We start from the raw sequence: 22750 nt of genomic DNA, 5'->3' as shown, positions 1-22750 counted from the left end.
AAAAAAATTTTTTTAATTTTTTTATTTGAGAGAGAGAGAGAGAGAGAGAGAGCGAGCGCGTGAGCAGGGAGAGGGGCAGAGGAGAGGGAAAGGGGCAGAGGAGAGGGAGGGAGGGAGGGAGGGAGGGGGAGAGAGAGAGACAGAGAGAGAGAGAGAGAGCGAGGCTTAAGCATGCTCCATCTCAGAGTAGAGCCTGAAACGGGGCTTGATCCCATGACCCTGGGATCATGACCTGAGCCGAAATCAAGAGTTGAATGCTTAACTGACTGAGCCACCCAGGCACCCTCTAAGTTTACATTTTAGTGTTGTAACAAGAATAACTTGTTCTAACTTTCACACTTTGTTATAAAAAGGATTTCAATTATATAACACTCTAGAAATCCAAATATCCAAATGCAGAACAGCCAGTAATAAATGAGATCTGGATATCCTTGTTACCAAAAAAAAAAAAAAAAAAAAAAAAGACCATATTTGCTTGGCAATGTGTGAGAAGTCACAAAGAAAAGGCTCCTTATCTCTTTAATTTTTCCTCTAGTTATAAGAAATATAAGAAGGTATGACACATATTCACATCTACATTTTTATAAAGTATTTAAAATATCTTACTAATTGTTATAGATTAAAATCTAATAGAGAAAACACATCACAACCAAACACTACTACAAATTCAGTCATGTTGTAATTAATGGCATTTAATAATCTTTCTTGATTTGATTATAATAAAATGAATTACTATAGTTAATTTTTGAGTAAAAAATTTATTTCCTAGGCTTATTCACAAAATAGTCACTTGTGTTTAAAAATACATATAATCGGGCGCCTGGGGGGCTCAGTCGGTTGAGCGTCCGACTTCGGCTCAGGTCATGATCTCGCGGTCCGTGAGTTCGAGCCTCTCGTCAGGCTCTGTGCTGAGCGCTCAGAGCCTGGAGCCTGTTTCAGATTCTGTGTCTCCCTCTCTCTCTGACCCTCCCCCGTTCATGCTCTGTCTCTCTCTGTCTCAAAAATAAATAAACGTTAAAAAAACTAAAAAAAATAAAATAAAATAAAAATACATATAATCAAACACATAAACATGTAGCACAGCAAAATGTCAAATTTATAGCTGTAATAAAATGGCACATTTCCTATTCTTTAACTATTGCTAACAAAGATAGTGTGACTTATTGGCAGTTTTCATAGGAAAAAAATCTATACTTAGTAGAACTAATTCATTCTGAACGAAAAAATTAAAATAAGAATGTGAGAAAATGTAATACGACTATTCCTTCTGATGTTATTATCTACACTGGTGAAAACTCTTTCAAATATAACCCATTCCAGAGACAAATTTAATTATGAGTAAAATATCAGGCGTTTTGATTTTACTCCTAAAAATTACTCGAATAACTACAGCCTGTCTCCAGGAATTTCATAGTAATAGCAAAATGTATATGACAAAACTATAGCTTTTTCCGAGTAAGATAGAAATCATTAATGTCACAAATTTTTCGAGCATAACAAAGAACAGTTACTCCAGACATGTGGGGGCATTTGCTTGATTTCCATGTATTCAGACTGACTTGTGTGAAGATGCTGGACCTTTTTTTTTTTTCCTCTAAGACTCTGGGACTTCTAGAACAAAGCCCTTTACAATAAGAAAATCTCTCTTAGAGCTGATAAACATAAGAGCATGCAACCTCTGCAGTCTCAAGGCAGTTAATAAGAAATGAGAAGGAAGAAAATCAGTGCCAAATTATATTTTTCAATGTTGGAAGAACTCTATAAATTTCAGTGACTCCTTCCTGCTTAACTCCAAGCCACTGCCATGAACCTCTATGAACTATCATTCTATAAAGATTCTTAGGTCACTAACGACACGCCTTACTATAAGCACAAAACTTAATTTTCACCACACACTATCAACAAAGGATCTCATTTTCTTGTACATGTTTATTTTCAGATTCCAACAAATTTCAACAAAATTATCAGAAGATATATGCTCATTTAATGTTTTAAGAGTGAAAAAGGAGTTTGAGTAAAACTGACATTGATGATATATAAAATACATAATTAAATATAAAATATGAAACCTAAAAGTAAGGAGATCTTTTTTAGTAGCCAAATTAGGCTGCACGTGATTTTGGTTTTTATGGTATCAAAAAAAAAAATGTTTTTTTCCAACTCAATGCAACCTCTACTACTTTTTTCTAAGAATATGCCAGGTAATTTTTTAAGGTTAAAAAAAAAAAAACCAAAAATGGTGTTAATAAAAGAGTTTATGACATTCTTGGCTTTTAAACTTAAATTACTAAAACTGGTCCTACAGACTCTAAAAATAAAATAGAACACTGGTGAATATTAGTGTCATATTTTAGAAATGGCATCCATTTAGCTCCCACAAAAGTTGCACAGATATCAAAGTAAAATGGAATAGTCTCCTAGTATCAATTGTATTTGTATCATGTACTACTGATCAGCTATTATGAAAATAGGAGGTAACATGTAGTTTGAGTTTTCAACCAAGTAACTTCAAAATTTTCCTGAAAAAGTAATTCCTATACGTTTTCTAGACTGGAAACATCTCACATTTACAGTGGTTTTATTTTCCCCCAGAAAATTACTTACTAAAATAATTAGGACTCTAATCCAGAAAATGTTATGCTAGTTATTATCACATGAGAAGAAATATACCTTTTACTTGATTTCAAATATTGAACATAAACTTGTTAGTGATTTATACAAAACCTTTGCAAGTAATCTTAAACTGCAATTCTATAAACGGAAATCATCTATCTCAGAGTAAGGAAAGTCATCAAAAGAAAAATTTAGTGAAAACATTCTCCACCATCTTTCACAGAGGTGCTAAATTTTTTCTTGAATATACAATGGCTTGAAGTCCCACTGGAAAGTTGGGAAAAGAGTAACAGAAATAACTTATTGGGTCTCAAGGAGTTAATTTTTTTTTTAACTTAAAAAAATTTTTTTTAATGTTTATTTATTTTTGAGAGAGAGAGTAAGAGTGAGAGTGAGAGAGAGAGAGGGAGTGGGGAAGGGGCAGAGAGAGAAGGAGACACAGAATCCGAAGCAGGCTCCAGGCTCTGAGCTGTCAGCACAGAGCCTGACATGGGGCTCGAACTCACGAACCGTGAGATCATGACCTGAGCCGAAGCTGGACGTTCAGCCACCCAGGTGCCCCTCAATGAGTTATTTTTAAAAATCAAGTCTTTCTTGGATAAGATAGCTGTAGACAACACATAAGCTGCCATATATCTGCAACACATACAATTAATGAAAATTAATATCCAAAATATTTAAGGAATGCTAAAAAATCAACAAAAACAATAAGAGACAACCCAATAAAAAATGAACAAAGGTATAAACAGACATTGAGAGGAGAGTAAACACAAATGACCAACAAATATATGAAATATGCTTACCCTCATTGGAAATCAGGAATATACAAATAAAAATCTAATGAGATGGCATTTTACAACTGATTGGCAAACTTTAAAATTTGGATAATGCCAGGTGGTTGTAACTCTTATGCCCTGCTGATAAAACATAAAATAGCTTTAGCAAACAATTTGACATTGACATTTGTCAGTACAACGGAAACTATGTATATTTGATCTTCCACTCCCAGATATACTCCTTTTTTTATTAATTTTTTTTAATTTTTTTTTAATGTTTATTTATTTTTGAGACAGAGAGAGACAGAGCATGAACGGGGGAGGGTCAGAAAGAGGGAGACACAGAATCTGAAACAGGCTCCAGGCTCTGAGCTGTCAGCACATAGCCCGACGCGGGGCTCGAACTCACGGACCTCGAGATCATGACCTGAGCCGAAGTTGGACGCTTAACCGACTGAGCCACCCAGGTGCCCCTCCCAGATATACTCCTTAGAAAAATTCTTCTGTGGGTAGCCAGGGAACATGTATAAGAATGTTTAAAGCAGCATTATTTTAACAGGAAAAAAAAAACTTAGCTAAAATATCCATTGTCAAATGAACAAAAATAAATTCTGATTACTCGTACCAGAAGAAATTATACAGCGGTGGAAAATGAATCAACAATAACTATACACATTAATATGGGCAGATCTCAACAACGTAACGACATATCTAGAAAGCAAGTTGCAGAAGCACACACACAGTGTAATTCCTTTAAACAAAATTTGAAAAGACACGACAAAAAAGTTTACTGTGGGATATGTATGTGGGTGTTTTTGGGCATGGGATGTGAGAAGGGTATATTTTCTATGAAGACAGAGGGAACGACAGACGCACAGTTCAGCAGAGGGGAACACAGGGAATGCAGTCAGGGAGACGTGCACAGGGACCTCAGAAGCAGTAGTAATGGAGGTTTCTTTGGCTGGACAGCAGGTACTTGTATGTTCACTATGTTAATATTATTGCTTTTTGTATTAAAAATCATATATACTATATATATCAAAGCTTTCCCAATTTTAAATATTGAAAGAAGAAGTCTTTTTTAGCACAGTGGGAAGCAATAATGTAAAGCAGAAGAGGGAGACAGGCATATTGTGGCCAGGAAATCAACGGAATTGCTTCTACTCTGAGAAAGTAGATTAGCCAAACGAACTGCTATACTAGCATTTCAGCTACCGTTTATAAGGGGTGGAAGTTTGGCAAGAGCTGATTGATTTAAGTAATAATCACAGCATATTAAACAAAAGAGGAGTATTTAAAAATTAAAAATACCTGATAGCATGCTCTTGTGGTATCCAGACTCCCTGCTCTGCCACCTACTGTTTTATTGAACCTGTGTAATTTGTTCAACTGCCTGGGCTTCAGTTTCCTTGCATACAAAATAAGAAGGCTGATATCTATCACGTAAGATTCTTGGAGGTCAAATGAGAAAAGCAAAGTATCTGACATACACAAGATGCTCAATAAATGCAAGCCCACTATGAAGACAGAGTCAAATCAGGTCTAATTACAGTGATAATCACAGAATGCTATTTAACAATGACCAACAGAACACTCAAGTGCTTTACTAGGGTCTCACAGACATAACCTTTATACAAATGGCTACTGTGAAGATGACTTAATATCTATAATGTCTCTTAAGCAAAACAAAGTTAAGTTCTTCTTTCCCTCTTTCCTTCCAAGTCAAGAAACATCTAAAGAGTCACACAGCCCATAAACATGGCCCCCATGTAGATGTCTCAACTGAAAAACTGGATCCTCGAGTAAAGTGCTATAAAGTAAAGCTAAATTTAAAGAGATGGAAGTGCTCTTTACTGTCTTATGAAATGTTCTTTGAAAGTCTGAAAAATTTATTAACACTGCATTAACACAGTCAAGTGCATTTTAAAAGCAGTTCAGTACTGTTACACTTCTAGCATATGACAGGCATTAAAATGTTCAAGAATTCTGTGTCAATATTAAGGGTAAAATAAGGTCAAATAATAGATGGTTTTCAAATATAATTCTTACTCAATATTACTGTGGAGTCAGCTTCTAAATAGATTTAAACATAGTAATTTTATCACCTAAAGTCTTCATGAGTTTAACCTACATTTATACCAAATAACAAAGATTTTTGAGCCTTTAATTACCCACAAATTTTTACTAACAGAAGGAGAGCTTTCACCCCTAAAAACCTACATTTGGTAACAAATAAGGTCCCTTTTTCCCCAGAGCCTACAAACCTCTTAACATTCCCCCCTTAATTCTATTAGAATTTTTTACCAAATAATTCTTTTCTCACTATATCTGCATTTTTAATAGCCGTGATATATACTAGAAGCACACGTCTATCTTTTGTTAACTGCATTATTTTATCTGTCCTTTACAATCAATATGCCTTTTCCTAAATTACTCTTTAAAAGCCTTTCTTGGCTGCAACGAGGTAAATCCTACTGGTTGCAAAATTAAAGAGCAATTATAAACTAGTATTTACCAATGTGAAAAAGAATGGGTTAGGAGAAATAAAACCAAAAGCAGAACTAGAGGCAAAGTGGGAAATATACAAGTATTTATTCTCACTCTCTTAATACCATAATTGTAATCAAGAACAATCCTTTGTCATTTTTAACCGGTGCTAATTATAAAATTCTATAAAAATATGAGGATCCAAATATGAAATTAAAGATGGACCCCATTAGCATATGTAAGTTAGTGCCACATTTTGCAAAATCAAGTGTGGATTCTAATGTCACCTGATTAGCTCCACTTAACAAATTATGTCTAAATACTAATTCTAAATAATGAAACTACTATGAACTCAAAATTAAGAAGTGGTGGTATGTCAATGAAACTTTATCCTGGAACATAACTTTCTATATTAAGCACAATACTGAACTTACCTAATTTGAAGAAAAAAGATTCTTTGATAAGGTGTGCTAGTCCTAGATCAAAACAGGGTAATACAGAATTTAAAATGTACCTAAGGTTTCTGGTGCCAGATTTTCCATTTGAAGAGCAGGAGTGAATTAAAGATAAAAATTAGATTAACCATTTCCTCAAAGTTGAGTTATTTTGATCCCACAGAAATAGTAGCATTTGAAGAAGCAGGTCAAATGTCACTAAGATATAAGAGCAAGAGAATTCAAATTATAAATCAATTCATAAAAAAGCTCTCCTTTTTTTCCCTACAAACCATCAAAAAACTCCCTGAAGTTGAGAATGCCACATTAAGGTTTCTAAAATGGGATCTCTTTTTTTCAGAACAAATAGCCTCTTAAATTTTACTAAGGCTTATCCATTGCTAGGATTAAAATATTAGTAAGAATTCAAATGTCTCCCAAAACATTGAGAATTTTTTAGTAAACCCACCCTACTTCTCAGTCATTGTAAAAGGCCATGATGTGCTATGAATGAAATACACTGACATTTCTTCAGGATAAAAAAACACATACCAACATTAGCACCATGAGCACTAACTGAAGTTTCTTTTTTTAAAAATTAGCAAAATCTGAATTAAAATGAACTAATGAAAAACAGTTTCCACCAATCTGAGATGATCATCTGGAAAGCAAGCACAGTGGAATTGTACTTACACACTAATCTTTGACAAAGAACAGCCCACACAGTAGTTCCTAATTAAATCGTCAGAATTTAAATACTCAGAATTACACTGGATTCCTCAAAAATCCTTAACACCGATCCCCAGTAAACAGTAACTTTACCATCACCTACTGTGTGATCTTGGGCTGGGATGCTTACCCTCTCTGGACCTCAATTCTTCATGTCTAAAGATGGGGATAATAACAGCACCAATTTTGTGGGCTGCTACAAGAAGCAAATGAAATAAGTTATGCAAAGTTCTTCAAATTGTACTTAGCACATGGTAAGAACTTAAATATGTAAGCTAGTCAGTTGGACATTCCCTGACAGATTTCACAACTCTAAGACACCTGATTTCCATGGAAATGTGTATGTACTGCACACATCCATTTTATAAGATACTTTGGTTTAGTAAATAAGAATATTTATAAAAACATGACCAGGGATGGGTCTGTTGATCCACAGGTGAGAGTGGAATCTGAAGCATAGCTAAAATATTTTTTTCAACTAAATTAAAATATAATGAAACCAGAGTAAATAGTCACTATAACTGGTGAAAAATACTTTTTGATAATGTAAGTCATATAATTCAGTAAATAATCGAATGACCTATTACATTAGATTTTAATAGGAAAAAGTTCATTCTGCTCAAATATACTTTTGCTAAGTAACAGGTATAACTCATGGCTCTGTCATTGTTATCTAGAGGATTTACATGAAGTTGGTAAAACATGAATTTAAGGCTGCTATGGACAAAATTTAAATATCAGTTTCTGGTACTTACTTAAGGTTAGTGTCTCTTGAAGCTGTAAAATTCAGTTCTTAGTGATGTTGAATGTAATTCTCAAATTTTTCATCTTAAAAACTCTTAATGTTTTAAAATGTCATCCACTACTCTCCCCCTGCCTTTTTTAAGCTTATTTATTTACCGAGACAGAGAGAGACAGAAAGACAGACAGAAAGAAAATGAGTAGGGAAGGGGCAAAGAGAGAGGTAAACAAAGAATCCCAAGCAAGTTCCACACTGTCACAGCAGAGCCCCACACGGGGCTCGAACTCACAAACCATGAGATCACAACCTGAGCTAAAATCTAGAGTTGGACGCTTAACGGTCTGCGCCACCCAGGCACCCCATCCAATACTCTCTTCCCAAACAATAACATTTCTCTCCCTTTAAAGGTCATGCATTTTCATTAAAAAGAGAAGGTGCTAACAGGTAGTCTGAGAAGGGAAAGAATCAATAAATGCTGACCACAACCTATGAGTCCATTTTTATTTCCTGGCATGTAAAAGGAGTCTAATATACTGAGCAGTTTAATGAATTGATATATTGAGGCACCTGAGTGGTTCAGTTGGTTAAGCATTCAACTTCAGCTCAGGTCATGATCTTGCACTCCATGGGTTCGAGTCCCGCATTAGGCTCTGTGCTGACAGCTCAGAGCCTGGAGCCTACTTCAGATTTTGTGTCTCCCTCTCTCTCTCTGCCCCTCCTCTGCTCATGCTCTGTCTCTCTCTCTCTCTCTCAAAAGTAATAAATAAACACTTAAAAAAATCTTTAATCAATCAATATATCAACAAGTAAATGAGGTATGAATGGGTGAGGAAATTTTGAAAATGAAGCACAGGCATATATAAAAATTCCTTTGAAACTGTAATGTTCAGATCCTGAGACATTTAAAGAAATCCCTTTAAATTCCTCAGAATCCAGGCCTCTCTCCTTTTTCTTTCTCTCTACATCTCAGCTCCCATCCTGGAACTACTTCCTTAATGATATACCCCCTAGCATGGCTACCTTGAGAAACACTGTCTTTGGAAAACCTAACTCCAAAATTGTAACTTAATTGGTGATAGAAAAGTGTAAGGCACAAAATCACTGGACAGAACAGCAGCCATAGTTAATATCTTTTGTGAAAAATGCTCTGGGAAGCAGTTGGTCATGCTGGGACCTCTTGCAAGAATTAAGAGCTATTTTAAGGTAAGACATGAACTGAAAAGACCCAGTTCCAAACCAGCACTGTGCAAAAGGCCCCACCTCTCGGTGCCCACAAGTGTGAGGCAAAATGCCCATACTCAATAAATATTGAAATCTGGTGTCCTAAAGCTCTTAGTTCCTTCGTTCAACAAATATTTATGAAGTTCATACTTTGTACCAGACAGTACTGGTACAGAGTGGAGTTTCTGTGATAAATAACCCATAGTCCCTGAGTTCCATTGAGAAATGAGTATAAAGTGTGATGAGAGAACAGTGTTTGATGATTTGGAACATGGACTTCATTTCATGCCAGAATCTGTGAATTCTGGATTCTAAAAGAAGCCAGAGCAAAGGCTGTAAGAGGCTGTGTTTGCTATCTGTCTCCTCCAAGGGACTAAGACCATCAGTATTAGCAGGTTACAGCATCTAACGTAGCAACTGGCACACAGTAGGGGTCAAAGAACAGTTTGGCAAACATTGGAGAAGACGGACACTATAAAGAGATTCAAGTATGAATCAGAGATATTTCCTCCTTCGCCATTATTTGCACAGCTCCACCTCTTTACATATATCTTATTTCACCTTCCAAGTTTCCCAACAAATAAAAATAAGAGAAAACAGGACAGGACCATAGCATGTGTACATTTCAGCCTCATTGTCATCAGAAGCGGCAGGAGTTATTTTGACTCACAAGTGATTAAATTGATAATTTTAGCACCAAAAGGTCATGGGGGGGGTGTTGGTGGGGGACACCACTATTAACAGTCATTATATCTCCTTGGTGTACAAATTTTATTTTCTATTTTCTATATTTTCTCTAAATAGTGATTACCTTTAAAATCTGAAAGCAAGTAAGCAGATGTTAGGGATTTCACTGATGAGGAAACCAGGGAACAAGGAGGCCAGGTGACCTCGCCAGGGTAACTGATGGGCAGTGGGGAGGAGCCAGAGAGGGCAGGAAGACGAGTCCCTTAGCATCAGCTCAGTTAGGAGTGGAAATCTGTCAGCCAGGTAAGGACGTTGTTTGATCAAAGAGTATGGCCCAGCATGACTTAAACTGAAAACCGTGCAATGTATTATAACTGTTACTATGAGGAAGTTGAACAGCTGCAGGAGCAATAGTCTTAAGGGTGGGTTTCTTGATGGTCTGTGTTGTCACTCGCAAATACCAACTGGTACCAACAGGTACCTCAGGTGCCCTCTAGGTACTTTGTACCTTTAGGTACTTTGTGACTATGGAGTGGTTCAAAGTACGATAATAAGCAGGGGAGTAGAAAGATCCAAAAATAAAGTATCTTCCTATGACTTCCCCCGTTAAAACTTTACTTTTCTACACTTTTTCTAACTTCTTCTAACTTAGCAGAGACTGCACGTGAAAGCTGAACTTGTAAATAGAGTAGGAACATGTTTGAACAGCCAAGAGCCTCTTGGGTGGCCAGGATCCCTGAAGATCAGAGGTCAAGGAGCCAAGGAGCTCTATATTTTTAACTCAGCAGGTTACTTTGGAAAGATGGTGATGTCATTAAGTGCTTGTGGCACAAAACTATGAGTTCTTTAAGTAATGTAGCAATTTATGTGTAATAGAAAATAGAATATAAAACCCTTGTTCAAACTTCTTAAATGACTCTCAGTTTTTCTTGACCTAGCCTGAAGATTCATAAACACCTGTTTTTGTGCATGAATTTCTCCTTTCAAGCCGTCAGCAGGTATCTAACCACTAAGCCACATTTGACTATTTTCACAAATAGTTCATTTTTAGCTCCTGGGCTCTGTAATAGCACCTACGAATGTTCTTTTAAATTCTTTTCAAGAGGAATGAGGGACAGCGAGGTGGTGGTGGATGCTGTGGATCTCCAAGTGCCCTAACTATGCTTCTGGGCGCTTTTCCCGTTTCCACTGCTAAAGGACTGAAGGATTAAGGAGACAGGAAGATCAGCACCCTGCTTGGATAAGGAGATGAACATATGAGCTTAGTCGGTGGCGTTTTCTTTCAATGGGCTCTCTCGTCAACAGCTCTTCACTTCAGAAATGTAACTCAATTAAACATGAGGGAAGGAGACATTCATAACACAGAAGCCAGTTTCCTCATTTGAAGAATGATATGATTGATCTAGGTGACCTTTAATGTTCCTTACAGCTCTGAGTCTATGAAAGAACAATAATTTTCAGAATCAAAAGCATATGGATCTTCAAAGAAAATTTTGAGTGTTAAAAAAAACCTCATAAACAAACAAAAAAGACAAATGACAAACTGGGAAAAATATATGCAAACTGTATCACAGAAAAGAGGTTTATATTCCTAAGATAGAGAACACTTACAGGAAAAGTGGGCTAGAAGTCTGGTCTTAACTGTATGACAAGATGTGCAACCATAAGCTTCGTAAGAAGAGTCAAAATCACAACTACACCAAGATTCCAGTGTTCACCTATAAAATGGGCAAAACCCTGAAAATTCAACAAAATCTAAGCAATATATCCTGTTGGTGAGGCCATGAGGAAACAAGCCCTCCTATAGTTTGCTGGTGGAAATGCAAAATGAGACAGGACCTCTGGAGGGGATTTAATGATATGTAACAAAATTAAATATGCATTTACCTTTGTTCTATGATATCCTGTTGTAAAAATCTCTCCCAAAGATATTCTGGCAAAAAAATACACATAGACAAAGTAATTCACTGTAGAAATATTTGTATTAGCAAAAGAGAGGAAATAACACACATGTCCATCAATAGGGAAATGGGTATAAAACTATGGCACGTTCATACAATGAAGTACCATACAGCTGTAAAACTATTACATAAAAAGGTAGCATTCAGTATGTATTTTATGATGTCATTATCTAAGAAACTGGAAGGGGATATGAACGAATATTTAAAAAAAAAATAAAAGTATAAACCAAAAAAAAAAATTTTTTTTAAAGTTATAGAAGGCAGGTGGAACAGGGTGGATAGGTCTATAACAGAAGTCAAGTTTCTCTGAATATTCCTGGTTTTATACATTTGACTTGAGAAATACGCAATGTATGCTAAAGCTGGCTTGTACTGGCTCCTGATAAAAGCTCAGGTATTTTGTGAGCCAGTTGTCTTTACCATGGCAGCTTGAAATTGGCTGTGGTGGAAGGTATTTACAGCATGGATCCCAGCAAACATACCTTCCGAACCCCCAAACCAGTTGTTAATCATTTATCAGCACAGCACTAGAAATGTAAACACTTTAGGAAAGTATAAAACAAAATTAAATTTGAAGAGAACATTTCTAAAAATTGAGAGCAAGAGGAAACAAACCTAACAGTGAACGGAGTGGGTAGCATTCTGAGCTGTTTTGACTCTAAGGCACAGTAATTTGACTATATAGGTCTAGTAGAAATACTGAAAGAACTGCAAAAATAATTTTAAACTGTTTTCAATATTGTGGTGTGAATATGGGTATGGTTACTGAGAAATTGTGTTATAGAACAAAGCAAAGTAATAACTCCCTTACTGTCCTGAGAAATGGGAATTTTAGTGTAGGATTAAGGAGTTAGCGATTAAGTTGAAAATCATTAAACTCTCTGTGATCCTGCATGTGAACTAGATGTGTCAGTATGAGGTTATTATGTGTTTTGTATTTAATTAACATTACATGAATGAATTTCCTAGCTCTGTCCACTGGAAAAGCCTAGAAACAATCCCAAGCCAGGAGCAATGTATACCCCTAGAACCCAGACACCCGGATTGTGGTCTCTAACTTCTATTTCCCACAAAAGGAACTAAGACTTCCTGAGTACAGCTCTGGGCCAGGGACGTATGAAATCCTAGAAGGAAAGAAGCTTTATAAAAGACTATTGGGATCACGTCAAAAGAAATCAGGAGCCACCATGAAGAAGCAGGGAAAAAATCTGAGCAATAGTAACTACCATGGATCTTAAATACATAAAATATGTTTAAATCCACGAGTTTATAATGATACTCAAACAACTCACTGGGCCACCTCTAGAGGATGCTAGGAAAATAAGCTTATTAGATTACACAATGATAAAGGCATTTCTCCTGCTTTTTTCTATGCAAACTGTACTTCGAGGTAACCAAGTAGTTAATGAAGAAGTGTTTTTATTTACAGAAGTATTCTAGCTAATAAACAAAGGAGGAATGATAGAATTTGAATATTACCATTTTGTAACCTCCAGTGAAATAATGAATCTAGATAATGATCATGCCTAGCAACACCACAAGAGGAGACAACGAGCAATGAAGGGCCTTCTGACTGAAAAATACCATATACTAGGGTCTGTATAAAGTATACTTGCTACAAAAGTGTGTGTGTGTGTGTGTGTGTGTGTGTGTGTGTGTGTGTCTCAAACCTGAAGGAGACCAAACCTCTAGATCTAACTACCAATCTACAGGAAACACAGGATACAGAAAAGTATTTTAAGTGACAACAAAATCCAAATTAATCTGTGGGAAACTGTAGAAAATAAATGACCCAGTTTTCAACAAATGAACTGCAAAGGAAATAAAGAGACATAGATGAGAAAACTACAGTAACAGGAACATATAAATTAGGGACCATTCAGATGCCTGGGTGGTTCAGTTGATGAAGCATCCAATTCTTGATTCTGGCTCAGGTCATGATCTCACGGTTGGTGAGATCGAGCCCTGCGTCAGGCTCTGCACCATCAGCACAGAGCCCACCTAGGATTCAATTCTTTCTCTCCCTCTGTCTCTGCTACTCCTCTGCTGGCATGCTCGCTCACTTTCTCTCTCAAAATCAATAAACATTAAAAAAAAAATTAGGGACAATTCATGAACCTAATCTGAACAAAGAATAAACCAATAAAAACATAAATATGTATGTACGTGTATATATACACATATACACACACTATATGAGTTATCTATATATGCTTATATGTGAACATGTACACACTTACATACACATGTACGTGTGTGTGTACATACATTAAGATAACTGGGAAAATATGAACACGGACTAATGGATTTGATAATATTAAGAAATGGTTAGTTTTTTAGGTATGATGAAAATTTTGTTTTAGAGAAAAAGGGCTCATTTTCTGGAGTAGTATACTGAAATATTCACAGGTGAATTGGTACAACATATGTGTAGCATTTGCCCACAACTTTGGGCTATGTCGAATGGAAGGACTGAGTGGCAAGGAGCTGAGATTAGTTTAAATTGGGTAAAGGGGTACCTAGGCACTCACAGTAACTAATCTCTCTATTTCTATCTGAGACTAAAATTTTCCACAATAAAGTTAAAAACTATATGCACAAAACAACAAAAACTATGTAACAATATATTAATAAGCTGTAATCAAACAGTGTTATCAGACCAAGATATTCCAACTTAGGAGTCCACTATGATCACCTGAAGGGCTTTTTCAGAATATAGTCTCTGAACCACCACTATCTCACAGAACATGGAAGACTGAAGGGACTGTGTCATGTCCCCAGAAATGTAGAAATGGGGAAAAAAGGTTGTGAACCACTGTTCAAACCCAGTAAGGGTGGGGGCCGCACATTATTCACCCACTTTTTATCTCTATGCCGGACACATAAGAGGTACTCAAAAAATACTGAGTTAACGACTAACTCTGGGTAGTGAAAATGGATAGGAAAGCTTAAAGCGGCTAAATGCTAGATATTCAAAAAACATTCATATTTGATACTTAAATTCACTTAGGTTACGGCGTTTAAAAAGCATGGCTTTCTGTTTTAAGTAGGATGGGTTTTCATCATGAAGCCACAGACTAGGCACTTCAAACATCTACAAGTAAACTCCCAAAGTAAAAATAGTTTTAAATACACAATTGGGTGAGGTGTGGCTAGCAAATATTCTGATTCTACAATCTGTTTTGGACAAGACAGTGCTTCTTATGTGACTAACAAAGCAAACAGCAGTCAGATTCCCTGCGCTGAAATAAGTACACTATTTGCAAAAAGGGTTGAATGTCCAAGACTTCTCCAATAAAGACACCACATTTTCCAAAGTTAAAGGGGAATATAGATTGACAAATACCCACATATATTTACATATCCCAAAAAGAAGGCATATGACCACCTGGTATGGACTTTGTCTAGTAAGTACTAAATGGAGCCAAGCCCACTGTCTGTCTCACCATGGGGAACAGCAAAATACCTCAAACACAATAATAATCTAATTTTAAAGCTGGAGGAGCTTAGAAACCTAGTCCAAACTTTTCATTGTGTAACAGACACCTAGAGAGTTTAAGGTGAAAAGCTCTGAAAATAGCTGGAGTAGCCACAGATGAACAAATGGTCTACATAGGTGCACTAGGAAGAGCTGAGAATTAATCTTCTCAACTTCCATATGAATGGTATCTAACAGGTATCAGTCTCGATTCTAAACAAATAAGTGTACGTGTGTGTAACCATATATACATACAAAAATACTAGAATATGTACTTGCTTTTTTAATTTTTTTAATGTTTATTTTTGAGAGAGACCACGTACGCGAGTGGGGAAGGGGCAGAGAAAGACAGGGAGAGAGAGAATCCCATGCAGGCTCTGCACTGTCAGCACAGAACCCCAGATGGGGCTTGAACTCACTAACCATAAGATCATGACCTGAGCCTACATCAAGAGTCAGACACTAACCGACTAAGCCACCCAGGTGCTCCTACAACATGTACTTCTAATAACTCCTTTTCAAACAAATTCTATAGCCTAGCCTTCAAGAACATCCATGTTACCTCACCTACTTTTCCAAAACATTATCCAAATGAACCATAAGTAAGTGGAAGGCAGCCATTTCTCCCACTTACCTTTGCAGTCTGTTAGACATAGCAGAGCTCATATTAATTATATAATTACAAAAGCTGTTCCATAGACAATTTCCAAATGATGAAAGAAGTATTAGAATATAAACTTTCTAATTCTCCTGTTAATCTAAACTGATATAAAGGCTATGTTTCATGTGTATCTAGGAGTATTTATAAAGACATATAGGACCTTGTAGATTTTTAAATATGGCAACCAAGGAAAGGTTTAAAAGTGAGAGTTAGGAGAAAGTGGATCACCGAGATGAGCTATCTGTTTACATTTCTGTAAGGTGCTATACAAGGCTTAGTCTAAAGAAATACAGAAAATGACAGGCACAGGAGGAGGAAAGGACAACAAAAAGAACAAATCTTTATTTCATCCACTGGTCAAACATTCAATTATTTCAATTGTTGATCAATCCTGAAACCATACTACTTTAATTCTGCAGAGGGTTTTGTTTTTTTAATTTACTTATTTTTAAGAGAGACAGAGAGAGAGAGAGAGAGAGAGAGAGAGAGAGAGAGAGAGAGAGAGAGAGAAGAGAGAGAGAATCCCAAGAAGGCTCTACACTGTCAGCACAGAGCCCAATGTGGGACTGGAACTCTCGAAATCATGAGATCATGATCTCAGCTGAAACCAAGAGTCAGACACTTAAGCGATTGAGCCACCCAGGCACCCCGAACTCTGCAGAGGTTTTCAAAATGTTGTATCTATGGGGCGCCTGGGTGGCGCAGTCGGTTAAGCGTCCGACTTCAGCCAGGTCACGATCTCGCGGTCCATGAGTTCGAGCCCCGCGTCAGGCTCTGGGCTGATGGCTCGGAGCCTGGAGCCTGTTTCCGATTCTGTGTCTCCCTCTCTCTCTGCCCCTCCCCCGTTCATGCTTTGTCTCTCTCTGTCCCAAAAATAAATAAAAAAACGTTGAAAAAAAAAATTAAAAAAAAAATGTTGTATCTATGCCTGTTATGGAGTTTTTCTTCTCACCTACTTCACCTGTACAGTTGATTTAATTTAGCTCCAAAACAATAAAATTGGATACAAAGTTTGGCCTCTCAACATTCCGCTTTTATTAGATTTTTTAGCATCCTGAAAACTGACTTTGTCTCCTAATATTGTTAAAGAGAATTCTAACCATTGAAAATGACAATGATAATGTTTACTTGCATCTTGAGGGGAAAAATGTTTCTAACCGGGCTGAATCAAGATTCCTAAAGGTAAGGTAAGCCACTGAGATTTTTAAACTGAAAGCAAAGTTTGAGGAATTTGTTCTTCTGCCATGAACTTAACAATTTTATTTAAACAGACATGATTTGACATTATCAGTTAAGGCTTTTGTAATCTCTACTGAAAATCTAAAGTAAAATCCAAAATGAAGCAATAAAACCTGAAGCTATTTACTGAATACATTGTAATGTTGTAAATAATCCCTCAGGGTAATTATATTGCTAACTCTACTATCAAATTCATGGAATTTGGAATTTCTGAAAACTTTAAAATATTTAATATGAAAAATTGAAATATAGTATGTATATACTAACATACATAAAATTTCTCTTAACTTCTGAGGACTTACACAAAAATCCTAAGACACAATACATATCTACATTTTTACCATTTTGTTTTTCTCAAGCTCAAAAATAAGTAAGAATAGGAGTAAGCTATTTTCATTAAAGTTTAGGAACATTAATGGACACATTGGTGGCTTTCCATCATAATTAAAGAATTTAGATGATGGTTCATAGCCACATCCCCATCCAAAAGACTTCCTTTCCTACTTATATATACTACCAAATATTTTCAAACAAATAACACAAGAATGTACTTTCAAAAATAAAAGGGGGTATTATCATCCCATCATGAACCAACCTAAACATCTGAGTAATAAATTCTAAAATAAAATCATAGAAAAAGATGGTGCATGGTTAAAACTATTAATATATATTTAAGACAAAGAGTTTATTTTTCAATAAGAAAACAAGGAAAGACAGCCCAACCTGATCCTGTACGCCTGCCCAATAGAACTTTCCACCATAATTAGTACTCTCTCCACCTCTCGAGGGAGGAGCTTAAATCAGGGTAACCTCATGAAGTAAGGGAAAAACCAGTATAAATACTGCTGGATAGCTCTGAAGAAGGCACCCTTCTGCACTGCTCACCTGGGCACAGGAGGGTTCAGAAAACTGCAAAGAAATCATCTCCAGGAACGCCAGCACCAGGTAAGTCTATCACTTCATACTCTAGAGGACCTCCATGTTAGCTTATTTGGAAATAAGCCTCAATAAATTGACTATTTGGTTTTTGTCATTTAAAAAAAATGACTTTCCACTAAAGTGTACTTGGAAAGCTTAATTTGTATCAGTCTACATAAAAGACAGTCTTAATAAAATCATATTGGTAAAATCATGTCCTATTCAGTGTATTTTGGAACTAGTGGATGTTTCAATCTATGTTAAAGACACTGCATTATTAATATATGCATCCAATTATGGTTTCTGTGTTTCTTTTTTTAAAAAATCACTTCAGTTTTGCTTGATTACTTGAATGTAGTTTCCAATAACAACTAAGCCATATATTCATGTAACTAAAAACTTATAATTCTGATTTATGGAATATATTAAAAACAGGATAAGGTAAAAAAAAAAAAGGTAGCTAACTACCTTTTAGCATAAAGAATTCATCTGTCCAACATCAGACAGATAAAACAGGTCAATAACAAGACACTATTCTTTTCTGTTTTTCAGAATCCATCTGAGAACATGCTGCCACAAACAGCCCTTTTGCTGCTACTGTCCTTGAACCTGGTTCATGGAGGATTTTATGCTGAGCGATACCAAACACCTACAGGCATAAAAGGCCCACTACCCAACACTAAGACACAGTTCTTCATTCCCTATGCCATAAAGAGTAAAGGTAAACAAAACTGTGTATTTTGCTGTATAAACGTATTGGTTGTTCCTTTCTACAATCTTAATGATCTCTTAAACAAAATGCTTTTAACTCTATTTGGTTTTCAATTACCTTTAAACTCCCGAACCTGTCCGAAATATTAGAACAAAATAATTTGTGGAAAAAGCAGGTCTACTCAAGAACATTAAAATCCTTTGTATAATGAGTATAGTAGAAAGATGTACCCAAAGAATAGTAAGAACTTTTATGTGTGCAAAGTTCTTCCCTCAGATGATGCTTTTGCGCAATTACCCATAATCTAGAAATATGAATCCAATAAAAATTAATCAAGTTTAAAATGTTTTAACTAAAAATAATTGCCAATTGTACAAAGAGTAGCAGGTTTATCCATCTAAACAGTTAACCATTATTTACTTTTACAACCGATTCAGCTAGTCCACATATACAAAACTCAGTCTTAATTATCAAATAAAATCTAATGCCTTCCCAAGAAACTTAACAGACAAATGAAGCAGCAATTTTCACAGTTCTTTATAAATTTCTGTATGGTTTAGCAGTTAAGTACTCAGACTTATGAACTGCCTTGTACTAACTATGGGACCTCAGGTAAGTTACTTGTCCCCTCTGTGCCTTAGTTTCTCCATTTGTAAAAGAAGCAGCAGCTATCTCCAAGGGCTGTCATGAAGCTTAAGTGAGTGAATACCTGTCAAGTGCTCAAGTATTAGCAGCACTACGGGTACTCCTCCTCACTCGTGGTGGTACGGGTGGGGTAGCCTTAGACACGATTTAACTTTGTTCTTGAATCCATTTCCCAACAGTTCAGCTTTCTCAGTTACTATGAAGAGAACTGAGGAAATGTATGCACACTACTAACAGATCCTCAAAAAAGGCAATTATTAGGTTTCACATTTGCTAATTCCATTTTAATAGCATCTGGCACAAACTGCCTGTAAAAATCTACTGAATTAAACTGAACAATCTGAACTGATTGCAGGACTCAAATTTCCTTTCCTTAGTATTTTTTTCATTATAGTTATATAGTTTACCTTGCAAATAATGCTAAGGGTATTTGCCATAAACTTTACAAATTATGCTTTTGGAGACAACCATTTTGAGCAAGTTAAACTTATAGGAATCTTCTTGAGAAAAACAAAATTTAAAGCAATTCATGAAAGGGAGCTCAATGTTTAAAAACAAAGGCACAGGTGCATAACAAAAACTTCTGAACGCCTCAGAATACAAATAATATATGAGAACGAGAAAAGCTACAGAAAGAAAGAATAAAAGATAAGGAAACCTGCTACTTTACTTGAAGCAACGAACAGCAATGTGAAATGTTAGGACAAACATCACTGGGTACACCGTTATGATCACTAATTCACACTTTTTATAGTTTACTAAGATCATATGAAACAGTCTTGAGTTAAAAAGACTCAAGCATCACATGCACCACTCATAGAAGGTTAAAAATATTTCTATCTTCCCATCCTTACGTACTTTATCATCTTGGCTATTTCTGCAGAATAAATGAAAATATGTATCTTACTAACAAATGAAAAGTTTAGAAGCTGCATTTTAATTGTTAACTCCACTAAGGTCTCTACTTGATAATAATTTGAGGTGGAAACTCAAATACCTTATCATTCACTGGCAGGCACTAATGCACTGAAAGAAAGACAAAAGCCCACAATTTATACAATTATAACATTAAACTGATAACAGAAACACAAAGAGTGCCTATTTAATTCCTGGGCTCATCTGTTCAACACAGGCTCAAAGACAGCTCAGCCGAAACACACTAAATTACACTGCAAAGGACTGCAGAGCTGGTGGCCAGGTGGATGCCACATTCTGACATAATCAACCACTATTTTGGCTTGTGGCATTTCAGAAACTTTTCTGCTGGGTAATCATTTCTCCTTGAGGATGGTATCACCCTAATCTTTAATTTTTTTCGGTTGGCAAGCAACAAACAGGGGCTATCCCCCAAAGACACAACAGAACTCACATTCTTTCTTGCATGAAGAGGTGGAGGACCTATTAGGGCAATATTCCAAGTGACTGAGATCACCCTGTCTTGGAACTTCCAGTTTCAAAAGATGCTCTATACAGTCATTTTCAGTAAGACTATTTTTCCTCCCTATTTTAACATTAAACAGATTTCCGATCAGACCAAGACCATCATTTTCAGTATGGATACTGATCTTTAGGAGATTCAGAATAAGATTCTGAAGCAAACCCCATCTAACATAGCTTGCATTTGAAAAAAAAAATGTACTATTTTGTTTTCTACTTATTCATCTATTCTACTTGCAATGTATCACACCCCTTTACACTTATAGACATATCATATATGTCCACTAAAAAGTCAATCTATCAATAAGATATGTATGATTACATGGAGATCTTTTCCATAAACTAATTTTTCTCATAATCTTCTTCCTGATGTCATTTTCTGAAAATCCAGGGGTGAATAAAGTTCTATACATTTAAAAATTTGCAAAACAAAACATAACTCTAATCAGTACAAAATATCCAAGTCTAAAATAATTTTCCTTTTTTAGCACATCTATTTTAATGACTCTGTATTTTACATTTCATTTGTCACTAAATGTTTTTCAGATATCAGGAATCTCTCTACCCAGGAGAATAGGCAACTATTGTTGGCTAACTACTTCTTACATGCCAGTTAATTAATATGAAAGATTTAAAAAAATATAATAATGTACCAACAATTAACAGTTAATGGGAACTATACCCATAGACCTATGTGTTCAAAGGCAATTTACAATTTATTTCAACTCACTTAATATTAATTCCAATTTAGTTTTCATTTTGATTTCTAAAGCCATTAAAGACTTAGACAAAGTTTAAGTAAATTAAATAATCATTTTTGTACAAAAAAGGTATGGCTCAAAAGTCACAGCCAAACGTCATTTTCAGGGTTTTGACCAAACCATTCAACGATTATGCCATTTGCTAAATCTACCATTACTATGAACCATTTTCCAACGTGTAAGAATCTAAATAGTATATGAAGGCATTCCATCTATGTTCCTGAAAATTTATTAAACAGAAAGTGATTTTAATATAAACTCTGCAAGTAGACACTTAAATCACATGTCATTTTATTACCATTTTTGCTATTAAAGAATTTCTCTGAGAAAGAGTATCTTATAGATGTTTATGATGATTGCTGCCTAAAGATTCTTTGACATGGTAATATTTCCCTAATTATATATCCTAATGGCAGTAATGCTGTTTAATCCCACCTTTGAATGACTAAAACCAAAACCTTGGACACCTCTTTACGCACTTATCACATGGACACGTGTTTTGCTCCCTTGAGGACTCTTATGTGTCGTGTGCTTCCCCCACACTTGTGGCCCAGGGGCACTTTTCACATCGCAAGCAGTGAATAAGTGATTTTTGAATTTAATCCATAATATCAGTAGAAGTATTTAGTTCAAATGAACTCACAGCTTTATAAAATCAACAATATCTATTTGCATTAGTCAAAAAAAACTTTAGATAAATATTTTAATACTATTTTATATACTTTGCCCATTAGAGATCTAATTCTCTAATTCTTTGTTTCGATTTTAAGTCAATTAAAAGAGAATGTAGGAGCTCACAGTATGTACTGAAATTGAAAAAATTCAAACTAAATATAAACTGTGTTCAGCAGAGCCATGGCAGATATAAACTAGAAATCAATAGCACTTCTCACTGATGTCATATAGGCTAGCTTTTGTGAAAGACAATTGTTAGAGTTCTTAAATATTTTCCCATTATTTCTGCATTTGTCTCTTCATTCCTTTTCTGTTAAATACTTTCCCCTTTCCTTTTGAGGTAGATGATTTTCCCCAAATAAATGGGGGTAAGGTAACAGTGCAGAGCCTGATGCAGGGCTCGAACTCAGGAGCTGTGAGATCATGACCTGAGCCAAAACCAAGAGTTTGACGCTTAACCGACTGAGCCACTCAGGCGCCCCAGTCCCCCCTATACTCTTATTCTAGATGAATTCTTCAATCCCAGTTTATTTTTATGGATAATTAGGATCTAATGAAACTACTATGGTAGCCA

General features: G+C 35.7%; 2 protein-coding genes across 4 annotated transcripts in view; one reads left to right on the top strand and one right to left on the bottom strand.

Moving 5' to 3' along the window:
- NT5DC1 (5'-nucleotidase domain containing 1) overlaps positions 1-22750 on the bottom strand; it is a 139841-nt gene that overhangs the window by 96880 nt on the left and 20211 nt on the right. The gene's annotated exons all lie outside the window — the stretch shown is intronic.
- Positions 1-22750, top strand: part of COL10A1 (collagen type X alpha 1 chain) — a 44154-nt gene that overhangs the window by 18296 nt on the left and 3108 nt on the right. Inside the window, exons 1-2 of one of the 2 annotated variants that reach the window (XM_058735027.1) lie at positions 17904-17973; positions 18499-18667. In XM_058735027.1, the coding sequence (XP_058591010.1) occupies positions 18514-18667 (154 nt within the window). In that variant the 5' untranslated portion in view covers positions 17904-17973; positions 18499-18513. Of the gene's footprint in view, positions 1-17903; positions 17974-18498; positions 18668-22750 lie in introns of those variants that run through there. The other variant, XM_058735026.1, reaches the window with a different exon arrangement.

This window comes from Neofelis nebulosa, chromosome 6 (genome assembly GCF_028018385.1).
Source record: "Neofelis nebulosa isolate mNeoNeb1 chromosome 6, mNeoNeb1.pri, whole genome shotgun sequence".
NCBI lineage: Eukaryota > Metazoa > Chordata > Mammalia > Carnivora > Felidae > Neofelis > Neofelis nebulosa.
This window is presented reverse-complemented; position numbering and strand designations above follow the sequence as displayed.